General features: G+C 39.9%; 1 protein-coding gene across 1 annotated transcript in view; it reads left to right on the top strand.

Moving 5' to 3' along the window:
* Positions 1–16,351, top strand: part of SGCD (sarcoglycan delta) — a 183,486-nt gene extending 167,135 nt beyond the window's left edge. Inside the window, exons 7-8 of the mRNA XM_033140358.1 lie at positions 11,963–12,086; positions 14,470–16,351. Of these exons, the coding sequence (XP_032996249.1) occupies positions 11,963–12,086; positions 14,470–14,643 (298 nt within the window). The 3' untranslated portion in view covers positions 14,644–16,351. The remainder of the gene's footprint in view (positions 1–11,962; positions 12,087–14,469) is intronic.
* The last annotated feature ends 331 nt before the right edge of the window (positions 16,352–16,682 follow it).

Below are 16,682 nucleotides of genomic sequence, written 5' to 3' on the forward strand. Positions count from 1 at the left end.
AATGTCTTATTTTTGGAGTGAGCAGGTTTCTCGCTATTTGAAGTGCTCATTCTACTTCCACATTGCAATGGGATTCCTAGGCGTAAGCTAAAAGCTTCAAACCTACACACACTGAGGAAACTCTCTAATGAATTCAGCTTTCGAATAGACATTTAGGATTCCACTGAAAGACTTTTCAAAAGCATTTGAAATTAGTGCCAGACCACTGAGACCTATTTGCAAAATGGAGAGTATGCCAGGGTCAACTAATAGATCTTTATTTATTCAAGACATTTCTAAGCTGTTTAATTATTCACATTTCTTAGCAGCGTACATAAAAACCATTACAGAAAAAGAGATACTAAAACAATTAAAAAGTGCCATAAAGCCAAATACTACCTTAAAATGCCTGCTGGAACAAGAAAGTAGTTTTCATGCACCTGAAGTCTAGCAAGGAAGGTGTCTGTCTAATTCAGTTGGGAGAGATTTCTACAGACTTGGGCCCACTACATTGCCTCTTATACCAGGGGTGGCCAACAATTGTTGGGCTTTAATTCACATAGTCCTTGTCTATTGGTCGTGCTGGCTAGGGTTGATAGAAGTTGGAGTCCAGCAACATCTGGCTACCTCTGTCTTACATTAAATTCACTCTTTTTGCAATAGTAATGTCTTGAGAGACAATGGAGTGTGTGTCTAGGGGTGAGTTCAAACTGCTGTTTTAGCAGAACCAAAGTGATATCTCCGGGGCGCATGCCTGGGCAGGGTGTATGGAGCTCCTGGGCTCCTATTGACCTCACTGATGTGGTCCAAAGGAAAGCAGCTTGGCTGAAGGAGTTGCCAGAAGGAGGTTACAAGATACCATCCAAGCGTCTTAGGGACTCCACTCCAGCTTTCTGTACGGTTTACTGCTTAAGCCTTTTCTGGCAACAACGCAACAGAGGTTTAGGATCAGAGTTTTCCTTCTAGATAGGGTATTTTCCCAGACTGACGAGCCCCTTCATTATATCCACATACCAACAGTAGTGGTCAAGAAACAAGGCAGATGGTTCTTCCAGATTCTTTTTTAAAAATCAACTGCCAACATATGTCACAGGTGATCTATTAATATTGAACTTGTACTACTAGTCCTGGTAAGTACTGAGCAAAGTCTTGGCAGTTGCTACTGTACTCTGTATGCCATCATTTATAGTTGGCCCACCAAATCATTAATCATACAGTTGGCCACCAAGTTATCATTACCCTGATAAACTTGGTGGATTTACAAAAAAATAAAATCAGAATTGTAGCCAAGGCAAGCCCTACTCAGAGTAGACATTGAAGTTAATAGCCATGACCGTCCTAGGTTCATTAATTTTGTTCATCTACTCTGAGTATATCTTAATTGGATACAACCCTCTGTTGTAAAGTTACTACTTTGTGGAATGTGAATAAATTCCTTCTCTCAGGAAAGTTGAGCCCATCTTGCTGATACCTTCCAAATCTCTGAGGTTTTGTCTTGTCACTCTTTCACGAAGTATTATTTTATTTCCTTACACAAAGTCTTAGCCCCTGTGCTTCCAGAATCCTTGTTTTTATTTTTTTAAAAACTGACACAACACTCACTGCAAAGCAGCACACGTGAATAGCAGCATCTTGTTCTTTATGTAATTCATCTGGTGATAATGAGACCTGTAATGATTTTTTGAGGGCTAACAATGGTCACAAATGGTGCTGGACTCATAATTGGGTCACAAATTATGAGCATCACCTGGGAACACTTGAAAAAATGGTTCTAAAGTGATTTGCATTTCTTTACACATGAGCATTCTTGTGGTTCCACTTCAGAATTTGTCTCTCAATGGATGCCAACAATATAAATATAAAAGATCTACAAAAAACATACAAAAAATTACAAAAAGAAGCATAGCCCCACAATCTAGCTGCAGCTCTTTGAGCCGGTTGAAGTTTCTGAGCACTTTTCAAAGGCAGCCCCATGTATGCTTACACAGAAATAAGTCACATTGCGTTCATCCAGACCTATTTCATAGTAATTGTATTTTAAGATTGCAGCCTAAATGTCATGATAACCTTTGAGCTTGAGCAAGTGGAAACTGCATATACAAAATCTCCTGAATTCTTAGAAAATGTATCACTTGAAATGTATATATTCTACATCTTGTCTGTTTTCTTTAACATACATCGTTAGTGTCATTTCCCCCCTCTTAAAATGACAGACAACTGAAAGGAGTATTCATTTCTGATCCAAAGAGCATCAATTTTACTCCTAAGGAGTTATTGCTGACAGCTACAGAAAAGGTTTAGTGAAGTGTGAAAACTGGCATTGAGTAAATAAGCACTCATTTTCCTGGTGATGCTGGGGGGGGATCTATGAGGTCTCAAACAAAATGTTTGAAATATTGAATGTTTCTTGTTAATTAAAACAGGAGCAACATGCCCAAGTAAATGAATTAAGTCTTCATTAACCATCTTAATTGAATCATTACCAATTGACTCTGCACAAATGAATAAGCCACAGGTATAGTACCATGACAGGAAGTCTTCCAACTATTCTTCAAAAATTGCCATCAGGTTATAGAAGCTTTATTATGCTAAGAGAGTTTTTCAAATTGAGCTAGTGTGATCTGAGTTCAAATGTTTAATAGGATGTCACACAGGGGCATACAGATAGATCTGTATTATAGTACATGTGTGGTTCCACATTTAAATGCACTGTAAAGTTCACTGGGTGACCTTGGACAGTCACTGCCTCTCAGCCTAATCTACCTCATAGGTTTATTGTGGGTATTGAATGAGGACACCACCTTGAGCCCCTTGGAGAAAAAGGTAGGATATAAATGCAATAAATAAATATGAGTCAGTATAGTAGCCAGAAAGCTCGGCGAGAAACCCATATTCAAACATTTAGTTGCAGAATAATACTGGACAAGTCACACATTCCCATTATCAATTTTGTAATATGCAAAACTCAAAAAAATATGAAGAGGGAAAAATGAAGTTTGCAAAACACTGTATTCATTTGAAGTGGTAGTGCAATATAAATGTAGAAACCAGTATTTGACTAGGCGTTTACTGTGCACATCCCTAAAGTAGCGGTGTTGGTTTGCACGGTGGCATTTTGCCTATTCCAGCCTCACTGCCATATTCTCATTTGTAAAAGGCAGGATTGCAGAGTTGGCAATAGTATCTTGCTCATCTTTAGATCCCCTTAGCTTTCATCCTATATGTGTGTATTCAGGCCTAAGCAACTGCCCAGATGCTTCTTTTTGGTAATGATTGTCTTTTGCACAGTATCAATTTTCACTGTACTCTACATATCATGCTATTATGTATTATGCAGGAATTGGATAGAGGAATCAGTACAGAGCACTGTGTCTTTCCTTTTATTTTCCTATCTTAGCATAGTCAAAAAACGACCTCTTTTACTTGCAGTGAGCTGACATGTTGCTGCTGCTGCTGCTGCTGCTGCTGCTGTTGATTTAATTTATTACATGGCCTTCACCAGTAGGTCCAGTAGGTTCTAGCCTTCTCCAACCTGATGCCCTCCAGATTTTTTGGATGACGTACTGTAATCCCTTTGGCCATACTGGATGGGCTGATGGGAGTTGGGTGTTCCAAACACCTGGAAGGCACCAGATTCAACCTGCTCAGATCTTGGCTTGTTGGCAAGGAAGACACCCCTGCCTCAGGGTCCTGTCCTTCCCTAGAACTTTATAGTGGTCTGCTTCTGCTCAATATCCATATGTGGCACTTTCCATCATTCCAAAGGGAAAGGCCCATTTCCTTCTTCCTCTCTCACCATCCCTAGATTAGCAAAACAGCCACTATTTGCGTATCTTTAAACCTGCATATGATTTTTCATTTCTTATGATCTCTTTTCTGAGCTCCAGCAACATAAGGAAAGTTTTGAAATGCAGACTAGGAAATGCCTTCTTGTTCAAAATAATTGACAGCCAGTTAGTTGGGAGTTCTACTAGTCTCCTTCTGTTGTACTGATGAAGAGTATAACCAGCCACTGCTGCTATTTTTGCAAGCCAGCCCCATCTCTTATACTTCAAGAGAGTTGTACAGTGGTACCTTGAGTTACAAACGCCTCAGGTTACAAACACTTCAGGTTATAAACTCTGCTAACCTGGAAGAGTTGCCTCGAGTTGAGAACTTTGCCCCAGGATGAGAACGGAAATCGTGTGCTGGTGGTGCAGCGGCAGCAAGAGGCCCCATTAGCGAAAGCACGCCTCTAGTTAAGAACAGTTTCAGGTTAAGAACGAACCTCCGGAACAAATTAAGTTTGTAACTAGAGGTACCACTGTACAAAGTTTCAAACCCTGGATCACAATAACTTGGTTAAGAATTCAGCTGCACCTGAGCTGAGTTAGCAGTGTCATTGTTAGAAACTGCCTACTGATTAAGACTGTCAAACAGAAGAGCATGTCAAACTAAAACACAGGACTTATCACTGAATACCAAGATAATAATGCATCTTTGTTTATATCCGTAATTAATGCTGTTAAAGAAAGTATGCCGAAAAGCTTGTGTAAGCAAGGTTTATCTCTGTTGAATGAGATTAGCATTGTATGTCACCGTTTAAACAGTAATTGGTGCATTTTATTAGAACATAATTGAAAATGAGATTGATGCTTGTGCCATGCAATAAATAATCATGATAAATATTTTATTGTGAGTCATGAAATTCAAGGTATGTTTACAAAGCACTTGGTTGTGTTTGTATTTTTATGAAATTCCATATGTATCATGAGCTGCAGTGATTAAGAAAGACTCTCCTGAATGACTAATTTCTTTAAGTATGCCTGAGGTCAGGCTAGATAGCCACCTCCCCCCTAACACTTTTGCAGAATAATTTGTCCCCCACGAAGGTGGCGTGGAGGGATTTTGTCGAACTTCAGGGCAAAGGCAAATTCTAAGAACTCCTGGGTAAGGATGAGCTTACCATTCATGATAAGAAGACTGAAGATTTTTTTCAGCGTAATGTAGTGGTTAAGAGCGGTGGACTTGTAATCTGGTGAACCAGGTTCGAGTCTCCGCTCCTCCACATGCAGCTGCTGGGTGACCTTGGGCTAGTCACACTTCTCTGAAGTCTCTCAGCCTCACTCACCTCACAGAGTGTTCGTTGTGGGGGAGGAAGGGAAAGGAGAATGTTAGCCGCTTTGAGACTCCTTAGGGTAGTGATAAAGCGGGATATCAAGTCCAAACTCTTCTTCTTCTTTTTTATAAGACAACAACTTTGAAACTACTTCAGGTAGTAGGAAGCTGACCTCAGCACCCAGTGACATTCCCTTCCAATGTGAGACTGAATGTCCCTATGGAAGTACTATAGAATGGCATGGCATCATCTCAGGGACATTCAGGGGGAAAGTGAATATGGCTCTTCCCTTCCCTCCCCCCCCCAAAAAAAACCCCACCAAGAATGTTTGTAGGAACAATGTTTCATCCTTATGTGTGTTTAGCACTGTTAAGGTATGCTGCATTGTTGGTTCTTTCTCTTGCGTGTAGGAGATTGATCCTTCCATTTCCGTGACTTTTTAAAGCATCTGATGTGTGTAAGCATACAATGTGTGTGATATATGAATGCATACAACACTGAAGATGCAAAGCAAACTAGAGTTGCTGTTTAAAAACAGGCATGATTGGCAATTAATTCCTAACCTTTTGTTCTACAGTTCCTAAGACCACTCCACTTATGGATTTTGTTTTTATAGCCTTTGAAAGGATGCAGTGGAGCTGAACATCACTGAACTATTTCAGATTCATAGATGGCTTTTGGCAGTTCTCACCATGATACTTTGGATTGATGGTTGTTTATCATATTTGCTAGTTGTTTTTCATTCAACACAACTCAAAGTGACTTTCATTAAAACCAATTAAAAACAACAATAAAAAACCAAAACACTAAAAATTGTGATCCCACAGTTCTGTCTGCCATCATGGCTCAGGGGTGGTTGAGCCAACAGACACACCCCTGGATGCAAGAATTGACTGAAGCATCAACTATGAAGTATCTCTGCATCTCAAACTAAAAACCTCTCCAGTCAGAATATGTATTTCCTATTACAGACATGTTATCACTCCATGGTAATCAAACAGTGAGGTCCAAATATCAGAATGAAAATGTATTTATGACTATAACATCTTCAAGCCAAAGGCATGTTGGTTGGTTAATTAACTTTTGATCAATAGGCAAAATTGTTGCATCTTCCTTTGAATGGGACTGGAGGAGATAATTGGTTCTTTGGAAGATGACACATAAATATCAGAATCACATAGGCATGTCAGTCTGGATAGGAAGCCCATTGATTTTAACAAAAGAAAGATCACATTCCCAGCCTAAGATAGTAGTTAGTTGTCTGAAAATTGATTTGGCTGTAGGACTGTTTGACATAATTATTTACCAATTAAGGTGCGACATAGTTGATGATGTGGCTAATTTTCTGTCCAACGTGAAATATTATAGTGCCATTAAAGGTAAAGGTACCCCCCCCAAAGGAAAATCTGTACAAGATGATGTACAGATGGTACCTTACACCATCTAAACAATTCAAAATGTATAAATCAGGTAATAAGAACTGTTGGAAGTGCAACAAGGAGGAAGGAGAGTTTTTTTCACATGTGGTGGAAATGTGAGAGTGTTAAGAAATACTGGGAAAGAATTTACAATGAACTAAAGAAAATTTTCAAATACACTTTTAAGAAAAGACCAGAAGCCTTCTTTCTGGGAATGGTGGCTGATGACGTTAAGAAAACTGATCAAAAAAAATTTCTGTATGCAACTGCAGGGGCAAGATTGTTACTAGCACAGGTATGGAAGCAACAGCAAATATCATCAATAGAAGACTGGAGACAAAAAATAATGGAATATGCGGAAATTGCTAAATTAACAGGAAAAATCAGACAAGATGAAGCAATTTTCGAAAGGGAATGGAAGAAATTTATAGATTACATAGCAGTAGAGTTGAAATAAATCACATTTGGCATTTGAACTTCTCAAATACATAAATTTTATTGGAAGCCGTTGTAGATATAGGAAACGTGTGTAAATAGAAATTAGTGAGAATCTAAAAATAGTAAACATGAAATGTGTAAATGAGAAAATGAATGTAAAATACTTGTTCATGTTATACATGTTGACAAAAAATGAAAAATTAATAAAAATTATTGTGGGGGGAAAATAAAGGTAAAGTTACCCCTGACCATTTTTAGGTCCAGTCATGGACGACTCTGGGGTTGCACGCTCATCTCGCTCTATAGGCCAACGGAGCCAGCATTTGTCCGCAGACAGCTTCTGGGTCACGTGGCCAGCATGACTAAGCTGGTTCTGGCGAACCAGAGCAGCGCACAGAAACGCTGTTTACCTTCCCACTGGAGCAGTACCTATTTATCTACTTGCACTTTGACGTGCTTTCGAACTGCTAGGTTGGCAGGAGCTGGGACCGAGCAATGGGAGCTCACCCCGTCGCGGGGATTCGAACCGCCGACCTTCTGATCGGGAAGCCCTAAGCTCTGTGGTTTAGACCACAGCGCCACCCACATCTCTATAGTGCCATTAGAAATAATTAAACACAGAAGAAATAATTACCCAGAGTTGCTGCAATGCATAGTTCAAGTTCAGTGCAAAGTCTGCCTGGACAGACAGACAGACAGACAAACAATATATATGCATAAGCTGATGAGCAGTTTGGATTAAAGAATGCTCTTTATGGAATAATGAAGGAGATTTGAAATAGAAAGCTCCATGAATAGCAATACATATGGTCATATCCAATGTTCCTATCAAAGTGCACCCATGGAATTAATGGACATGAATAACTTGCCAGTTAATTCCAATAGGTCTACTCTAACTTATTCAGGTACAGCCCATCATCTACTATAGTTCATTAAGAATATTAAACAATTGAGAGGTTAATTGTCTCTCTTTCAAAGTACACTCCAATATTTAAATTTTAAAAATGCTATCTCACTTTTAAATATGGATTTCCAAAAAATGTTGAAACAGTAAATAAAAACAAAACAAAAACAGAACCCCTAAAAATAGCCTAGAACAGCAACTCTAAAACTGGTTGAAGGCATAGCTAAATAAAAAATAAGTCTTAGTTTGGCACCTAATACCTATGAAGCTAAATGCCCCCATGAGTATCCCAGGAAAGAGAATCAAACAGTTAGGGTACCATCACTGAAAAGTTCCTTTCACCAGTTGCCACCAGTTTGGTTTTATATGGTGATGGGGCCCAGAGAAGGGCCTTTGAAGCTGATCTTTCTTCTTCTTTTTTGTTCACGATTGTTGTTTGTTGTATCTGAGATTCTGGAATTTTGTATGTGGAAACTTTAAAGTATGCAAATAAAAAAATATATTTTTTAAAAAATGAAGCTGATCTTAACACATAGCATAGCATATAGAAGGCGACAGCCCTGAATCTCAGACTGCATAGGAGTAAATTCAGCACTTTGAATTCTACTCATAAGCAAATGGAAAGCCAGTGGAGCAGAGCTGTTTTAAAACTGGGAAGGTATGTTCTCAACAAGTTGCCAGCCAGAAGATCAACTGCAGTCTCCAAAAAGGCAGTTCCAAAAATAAAGTATTGGCAATAATCAGTGCTAATCTGTTCCTTTTAAGTACCCCATCACTTAGTGACGACTTCAGATGTTTGACAGTGGCTAATAGTAAGGAATCAACTTTGGGCAAGTGATATTTTTGCCAAAAGGCATTGCCATTCCTTTCCTGTTACCAGGACTCTTCAACTCACTTTGTAAAAGAGATTATTGCCAGCAATAACTTGTCTGGATATGCCTAGTTTGATAGGAGCCTGTCTGCCTTTTATCTGATATACTGATATCTGATCACTGGTCCATCTAGTTCAGTACTTACCTGCACTGACCCGCAGTATGTTGAGGTACCACAGCTCCAAGTAGGGACTTTCTGAAGACAGATCATTTGCTCTGCCAGTGGATTACAGCCATTCCTCAGTGCAGCTTGCCTTGCCAATGCCACCCTGCCATGGAATCAGTAAGTGCTTATGAGTGCTTATGTCTGCGGGGTTGAGCCTCACCATTGTCCATAGTGAACTGAGACTCACCTGAACACACCCAGTATTCCTCTATGTTTGCACATTGCAAAAGAAGATCAGCAGAAGTAGGGGAGCTAGTCTCTCATCCAGGAACCCCTGGTAAAGTTTTCAAATAACCCATGATTCCTCCACCCCCCAAAAAAAGGAAAATGATAATAATACTGGACAATATTTGAGGGCTGTTGTGCAATAGTATTTGATAGTTGACATATAATGGCATTTTTTAAAGATTTGATAGATCACATGCAGTGGGAATTGCTAGTATTTAAGAGTCAGCAGGTTATAAGATTTCATATTAGAAGCCCATTTTTAAAAAGAAAAAGAAAAGAAAAATCAAGATATATCACTATGTCATACTTTAACTTTCAGCTAACAATTAACATCACATTGAAAATATGAGTTCAAATTTTGCTTCAAAATCTGTCCTTAAATTTTAAAATGGGCAAAATTTTAACGTTTGGCATGTGTTGAATATTTGAAAATATTTATTTCCTATCTACTTAGGAAAGCAAAGGAAGCACCATAGTCTGTGCTGCTGAAGGCAGATGTAATGCAGAAAATATGATCTTTGCTGTCCTCGTTTTGGAGTGATTAATGAGGTTGTGTATGATGCAGGAAATGAAAACTAGAAATCTGGATAAGTAATGACTGCTCCAACAGAATGAATTCCTCTGAAACTACAGAACATACTGATATGCTGACCTCCAATAAATAACACTGCAAGTTTTCAAACAAGCTAGGAAAAATAAAGTTTTGCTTTTTTGTTGATGTCTACTTCTGCAGAGCTTCAGTGATAATCTGAAGGCACTTCCTAAGGAGGTACATGGTTGCCACTGGCTGTTTTGATTTAAGACTGCAATGTCCTAAACATGAATTTTAAAGATTCTGGGAAGTTAAGCAGAACTTTTTGCACTGCTGTTAAGACTAGTCATGAAACAGTAAGACAGGCAGATAAACAATGAATATGCTTTGATATTTGTTTGGTGGATCAGGATCTACAGTTGGGTTGTACCAACCCAATTTAGATCACCCAGTAGCATCACTGCAATTTTCCATTTTGTTTTTTTAAGAAAAGGAAAAAGAGAGGAGAAGAAAGACATAGAGGTTAAGAGAGTAGGGGGAAAGAAAATGGTGAATTATAGAAAAATGCAGTATACATATGCAATATAAAGGATGGAAGTTAGAGCTTAAAAATGGGGTTCTAGTCTGAAACTGCTACTCTAGTCTGGGTTTGTTGTTTGTTTTTCTATTTGCATTTTGGTTAAAAAGATAAAATGCTATGTATAATAAAAAAGAAGAACATCCAGGATGCCAAGATCTAGTTTGGGGCAAGAACTCTTTGGTGTGAGAACTCCAGCAGAGATTTAAAATCACAAAATATGCAGCAAAGTAAAGTGTGGAAATATAAACTGTTAGACCTTTAAAATACCCCCTTCTAAACTGATACAAACTGGTGTTCAAGATGCCACATGCCTTCTTACAGAATAGTAACATGAATAAAATGTAGTCTGATACAAACCTAACACTTTGCTGTTGTTTAGTCGTGTCTGACTCTTCGTGACCCCATGGACCACAGCATGCCAGGCACTCCTGTCTTCCACTGCCTCCCACAGTTTGGACAGACTCATGTTGGTAGCTTCAAGAACACTGTCCAACCATCTTGTACTCTGTCATCCCCTTCTCCTTGTGCCCTCAATCTTTCCCAACATCAGGGTCTTTTCCAGGGAGTCTTCTCTTCTCATGAGGTGGCCAAAGTATTGGAGCCTCAGCTTCAGGATCTGTCTTTCCAGAGAGCACTCAGGGCTGATTTGCTTAAGAATGGATAGATTTGATCTTCTTGCAGTCCATGGGACTCTCAGGAGTCTCCTCCAGCACCGTTATTTCAAAAGCATCAATTCTTCGACGATCAGCCTTTATGGGTTTCATCCAGTCCAGCCTTTTGCATGATGGATTCTGCATATAAGTTAAAGTTAAATAAGCAGGGAGACAATATACAGCCTTGTCGTACTCCTTTCCCAATTTTGAACCAATCAGTTGTTCCATATCCAGTTCTAACTGTAGCTTCTTGTCCCACACAAAGATTTCTCAGGAGACAGATGAGGTGATCAGGCACTCCCATTTCTTTAAGAACTTGCCATAGTTTGCTGTGGTTGACACAGTCAAATGTTTTTGTGTAGTCAATGAAGCAGAAGTAGATGTTTTTCTGGAACTCTCTAGCTTTCTCCATAATCCAGCGCATGTTTGCAATTTGGTCTCTGGTTCCTCTGCCCCTTCGAAATCCAGCTTGCACTTCTGGGAGTTCTCTGTCCACATACTGCTTAAGCCTGCCTTGTAGAATTTTAAGCATAACCTTGCTAGCATGTGAAATGAGCGCAATTGTGCAGTAGTTGGAGCATTCTTTGGCACTGCCCTTCTTTGGGATTGGGATGTAGACTGGTCTTCTCCAATCCTCTGGCCACTGCTGAGTTTTCCAAACTTGCTGGCATATTGAGTGTAGCACCTTAACAGCATCATCTTTTAAAATTTTAAATAGTTCAGCTGGAATATCTTCACTTCCACTGGCCTTGTTGTTAGCAGTGCTTTCTAAGGCCCATTTGACTTCACTCTCCAGGATGTCTGGCTCAAGGTCAGCAACCACACTACCTGGGGTGTACGAGACCTCCATTAGATCATGTTAATGTGAATGATGTGCACTCTATAAAAGATAGGGCTTAGTCACAGATTCGTTGTTAGAGATGTGTGAAATGCAACCACATCAAAATGTGGTTTAGTGGACATGCTCTTTAGCATCTTAGCATCAGGTCGTAATGGAGTATTAAATTCAAGGAATACATATAGTTCTCTATTACAAACAAGTTTCCAGGATAAATAAATAAAGGAAGTAATCTGAACCCTTCTTGATGTTTCAGACTTGAGTCACCAACACGCTTTCTAGTGATGGAGGCTCCCAAGGGAGTTGAAATCAATGCAGAAGCTGGCAACTTGGAAGCTACATGTAGGACAGAGCTCAAGCTGGAATCCAAAGATGGAGAGGTAGGTGGAATGCTAAGTAAATTTCCAAGTGAATAATCTGGGCCTTCCATGAGGGCCTTTTATTTTTAATTATTGTTGTACAGTGTGCAGTATCTTCAGGTAGTTTGAAGGTTTAAAAAAATGGGATGACAGTGTTCACTTAGCAATTCTATTTAGCACTGCAGCTAAAAAGAAGTGGTAGGCTTAGCGTGTGTGTTAGAGCTCCTTGTAGGAATGATGGAACTCATTGTATGCAGACTACACTCCTTCCATACAGAATGGCAAGGTGATTCATTAGTTTTAAAGTGCTGGGATAATAGCATTGGTTGTGTGAAACGGATTTATGCAGCTGTAAAAATGTGCAGTACTACTAAATTCTCTTCTTCCTTGTCACTTTAAAGTGAGATTTACTTGACTAGCATAATTAAATCTTATATCATGCATTTTTCCAATGAGGAGCACTTAACTCACCTGTATTGATTTGTAAAGCTGAGCATCACTTTCCTATTTGAAGGAAAAGAATATGTCAGAACAAACCTTTCCGCTGTTGAAGATGCTTAAGAGTCTGGGATTGTAGCTCAACCGTTGTCCCCAAAGCATCTCAGAGTATTGTTCATTAAGGGACTTATTTGTAAATCTGCTATTTAAGAACTTTAGAGCAGTTGCAGTATAATGTGAAATGAACATTATTTTAAATTGTTTGTTTTCTTGTTCTGCAAAAGGTAGAATGCTTGATTCCCACTTTACAGCTCAGAGATAACTTTCAGTTACCTAAAACAACACATGTGGCTCTTGATGCTTAATTTGAAAAATGAAACTTATTAAAGATTGTTCCTTCTGGCTTAGATGCCATTCATTCTATTTCCAAATATGTCACTCTGCCAAAAAGCCAAAAGGCAGAATGCTTGATGCCCATTTTACAGCTCAGTCCTCCAGTTCCGGGAAGCTTAACTTCCAAACAAATTTCTGATTTTTTTAAATGTTTCTGAAATTTAACATGAATATAATAAGTACGCTCTACAGCTGTCCTTTTAGTGTGCTGTCCTTTTAGTGTGCTGGCATTTTATTAATTATCCAGTGGGACGTGGGTGGCACTGTGGTCTAAACCACTGTGCCTCTTGGGCTTGCTGATCAGAAGGTCGGCGGTTCGAATCCCCACGACGGGGTGAGCTCCCGTCGCTCTGTCCCAGCTTCTGCCAACCTAGCAGTTTGAAAGCATGCCAGGGCAAGTAGATAAATAGGTACCGCTGCGATGGGAAGGTAAACAGTGTTTCTGTGTGCTCTGGCACTCGCCACAGTCCTCCTTGCACCAGTAGCAGTTTAGTCCTGCTGGGCACATGACCAGGAAAACTGTCTGTGGAAAACGCCGGCTCCCATGGCCTGAAAGCGAGATGAGCGCCACAACCCCATAGACACCTTTGACTGGACTTAACTATCCAGGAGTCCTTTACCTTTTTGTTGTTGTTGTTGTTCAGTTGTTCAGTCGTGTCCGACTCTTTGTGACCCCATGGACCAGAGCACACCAGGCACGCCTATCACTGCCTCCCGCAGTTTGGCCAAACTCATGCTAGTTGCTTTGAGAACACTGTCCAACCATCTCATCCTCTGTCATCCCCTTCTCCTTGTGCCCTCCATCTTTCCCAACATCGGGGTCTTTTCCAGGGAGTCTTCTCTTCTCATGAGGTGGCCAAAGTACTGGAGCCTCAACTTCAGGATCTGTCCTTCCAGTGAGCCCTCAGGGCTGATTTCCTTAAGGATGGATAAGTTTGATCTTTTTGCAGTCCATAGGACTCTCAAGAGTCTCCTCCAGCACCATAATTCAAAGGCATCAATTCTTCAGCGATCAGTATTCTTTATGGTCCAGCTCTCACTTCCGTACATTACTACTGGGAAAACCATAGCTTTAACTATATGCGGACCTTTGTCGGCAAACCTTCACCTTTACCTAATTATCCAGCAAACACAACAAAATGCAAGAAGTGCACAAAACGTATGCTAGCCCTGGGAAATAATTGCTAGTGTCTGGCAAATGAGAAACTTATATCCTATCCACTATTCCTGCATTCATTGGAATAGATAATGACACATCACTTTACTCATTTGCCAGACAGTAGAAAGGGGAACAGTAAGCTCTGTCTGTATCTACACATGAATTGGTGAATGCAAGATTTATACGGAGCACGAAGAGTGAGTGGCAGACTAGCACTATATGTAATTTTTACATAGTATCCAGATATACAAGATTATACTATAGATCTAGCTGACTTTATTTGTGTAAAAAATAAGCAGACGTGTGTATGTGTGTGTTATAGAGCGAACTTCAATCAATTCCCACTGAACATTTTAAATCGAAGGGCCGACAAATCCATTTCAATGATGCTAATTTATTTTCTCTCTTCCTCAGATAACGTTGGAGGCTGCAAATATCAAACTACCTAGATTGCCTCTGGGATCCTTCTCCTCTACCGGATCCAGGCAAAAAATCTACGAGCTTTGTGTGTGTCCCAACGGGAGGTTATTCCTGTCTCAAGCAGGAAGTAGTTCCACCTGCCAGATAAAGACAAGTGTATGCCTTTGAGAGAGACTGTTTGCGGCAGGCATAGCTGGCAGCACAAAGGCCCTTTTTGGCCTCCCAGATAGCAGCTGCCAACTATTTTTACTAGAACACAGAAAGCCTATCAAAGACTTTTGTGTGCGTGTGTGTGTGAATATATAAATATATAGATATATATAGATATAAATAAATATATATATATATATATCCTTTGTGTAAAATGAAGTTTCAGTACAAGAAATTCCAGGGTGACCCTCTTTGTGTAGCATTTTTTGCTCCCACATCAAAAATTGAAAATGTGCAAATTGGATCCAGATCGTTCCAGGAGTATTCAAATTGTGTCATAGCAAGCCTCTATCAGTCTAGAAAATGCTTTCAAGCCTTTCCAAATTTAGTTGTACCTTACACATGACATTTTACCTGCATGGAAATGGGGAAAAAATATGTCATTTAACAAGACTGTGCCCATGTTTGATCTGCCACATGTACAGATACCTGGCTCTGCAATTATGGCATTCCATTGTGCTATGAAAACTAGACTGGTATGTGATCTTCACACATGATGATGTACACAAGGTTCCTATGTCTTTTCTTTATTTGTAGGTACAATGTCATGTGTGAAATAACCCTAAGATAAAGACACACACCCCACCCCAAAAAGGCAGCCCAGCTTGTACCATTCCGTCTCAACCTAGGCCTGAAAGTAGAAACATCAAAGGCAAAGAAACAAACAAAAAATGTTCATAAGAATTATTGATCAGTTTAATACCCAGGAGGAACCGTGAGGAGGTGAGTTGCATTGGTACCTCACTTCATAACCCATAATAGGCTCAGAAATGTTCAGACAGCAGGATGTCACAATTGTTTAACTGCTGCCTTCCCCTCCTCAGGGGATGTCACCCCTTCCACTTTGAGAACCACGGTTATGGTATGTAGAAATGAGATCCTGTTGTTATTTACAGTCACTTCAAAGCAAAGAGTAAACGGCCCGGTTAAAGAGAGCATGATGAGACAAGCATCTCTGATTATTATCCTGCCATGAAAATCCATCAGATATGATGACAAAATTACCTACTGCTTAGGGTGCTCCAAGACACCTGTGGTTAAATTACACACTGTTCATTTTTAATTAGAAGCAAATATTGCAAGAGTGGTGTTCTGCAGCACTCTCCATAATCCTAGGCCTGATAGCAGCCACCTCGATGACGTAAAAAGGCCCCTTCGCATTTTATCTGGGTGAAGGGATTCAATGCATTTAAAGGGCCTCCGTGTGATTAAATGCCCTTGATGTTGTGCCCATCTTCCTGGCTCAGCTCCCAACCTCCATGTGATGGTGTGAATGGAAAGCTGACAGTGCTTGTGGAGAGTCCTCCACACAACCAGTAGCCCTGTGTTACTGGGACTTCCAATCACATGGAGCACTGTTCATAAGTACATCTGGCTTAAGAGGATTCCTCAATGCCTATAGGTGGAAGGCAGAGCTGCGAGGACAACACAAAGATAACACAGATAGCACATCAAGGAAGCAAATAACTGAGTCATATCAGTGGAGGAGTAAGAGTTGCAAGCCATTTTATGATAAGCTGTAAAGTCCATTCAAGATATTGTTTATGAGGGCTAAAGGCCAGATGGACAAGCATGTGGTTGTAATCATGAAAAGGAGCACTAGGGTCTATTCTCACACGTTTGGCTGAGATGTGTCCTGGCATTATTGCCTCTGTAGTCTATGCACAGAGAGTGCATCTTCAGGAAAAAGCAATTGCTCTCCCATTTCAGCAAGAGTAGGAAAAATTGGTCCCATGGAAGGAAGAAAATATTTCAGCAAAGGAGAACCTTGTATTAATAATGTTCAGCTTTCAACTATTCCAAACATGCTGCTCTCAGGACCATTACTGTCTACAGTGCAGATGACCAGAGAACTAGAATAGATTGTGCAAGTAGCATGGGATGGGATGGGATGTCCATTTGACCCACAGCAAAACTTAAAAAAAAAAAAATAGTGCAGAAAGTGCAAAGAAACTCTTAATGTCAGCACACATCAATCTGTTTCTGATTAAAAGGCA

This window comes from Lacerta agilis, chromosome 2 (genome assembly GCF_009819535.1).
Source record: "Lacerta agilis isolate rLacAgi1 chromosome 2, rLacAgi1.pri, whole genome shotgun sequence".
In the NCBI taxonomy this organism is placed as follows: domain Eukaryota; kingdom Metazoa; phylum Chordata; class Lepidosauria; order Squamata; family Lacertidae; genus Lacerta; species Lacerta agilis.